Source organism: Myotis brandtii, unplaced genomic scaffold (genome assembly GCF_000412655.1).
Source record: "Myotis brandtii unplaced genomic scaffold, ASM41265v1 scaffold782, whole genome shotgun sequence".
In the NCBI taxonomy this organism is placed as follows: domain Eukaryota; kingdom Metazoa; phylum Chordata; class Mammalia; order Chiroptera; family Vespertilionidae; genus Myotis; species Myotis brandtii.
This window is the reverse complement of record NW_005371138.1, coordinates 2,354,512-2,354,718: the sequence shown is the minus strand read 5'-3', so window position 1 is coordinate 2,354,718 and position 207 is coordinate 2,354,512. Positions and strand designations below refer to the sequence as shown.

General features: G+C 61.8%; 1 protein-coding gene across 1 annotated transcript in view; it reads right to left on the bottom strand.

The window, feature by feature from the left end:
• MYOD1 (myogenic differentiation 1) overlaps positions 1-207 on the bottom strand; it is a 3,165-nt gene that overhangs the window by 2,178 nt on the left and 780 nt on the right. The window contains exon 2 of the mRNA XM_014530880.1: positions 193-207. Coding sequence (XP_014386366.1) covers positions 193-207 — 15 coding nt within the window. The remainder of the gene's footprint in view (positions 1-192) is intronic.

The following is a 207-nucleotide window of genomic DNA, read 5'->3' as shown; positions in this document are numbered from 1 at the left end:
GCAGCAGTGTTCTAATAGCACTCCCAATCAGGTGCCTCGCACGTTTGCCGTGCGTCCCCCAAACACTACCCAGGACACGGGATCCACTCCCCGGAAGGTTCCCCGTCCAACCCTCCCCCCCAGAGGAAATGCTTCACAGATGTACCCCGAGAGCTGCCCCACTCCTCCTCTATCCCGGGGTTCCAGCCTCACCATGCCGTCGGAGCA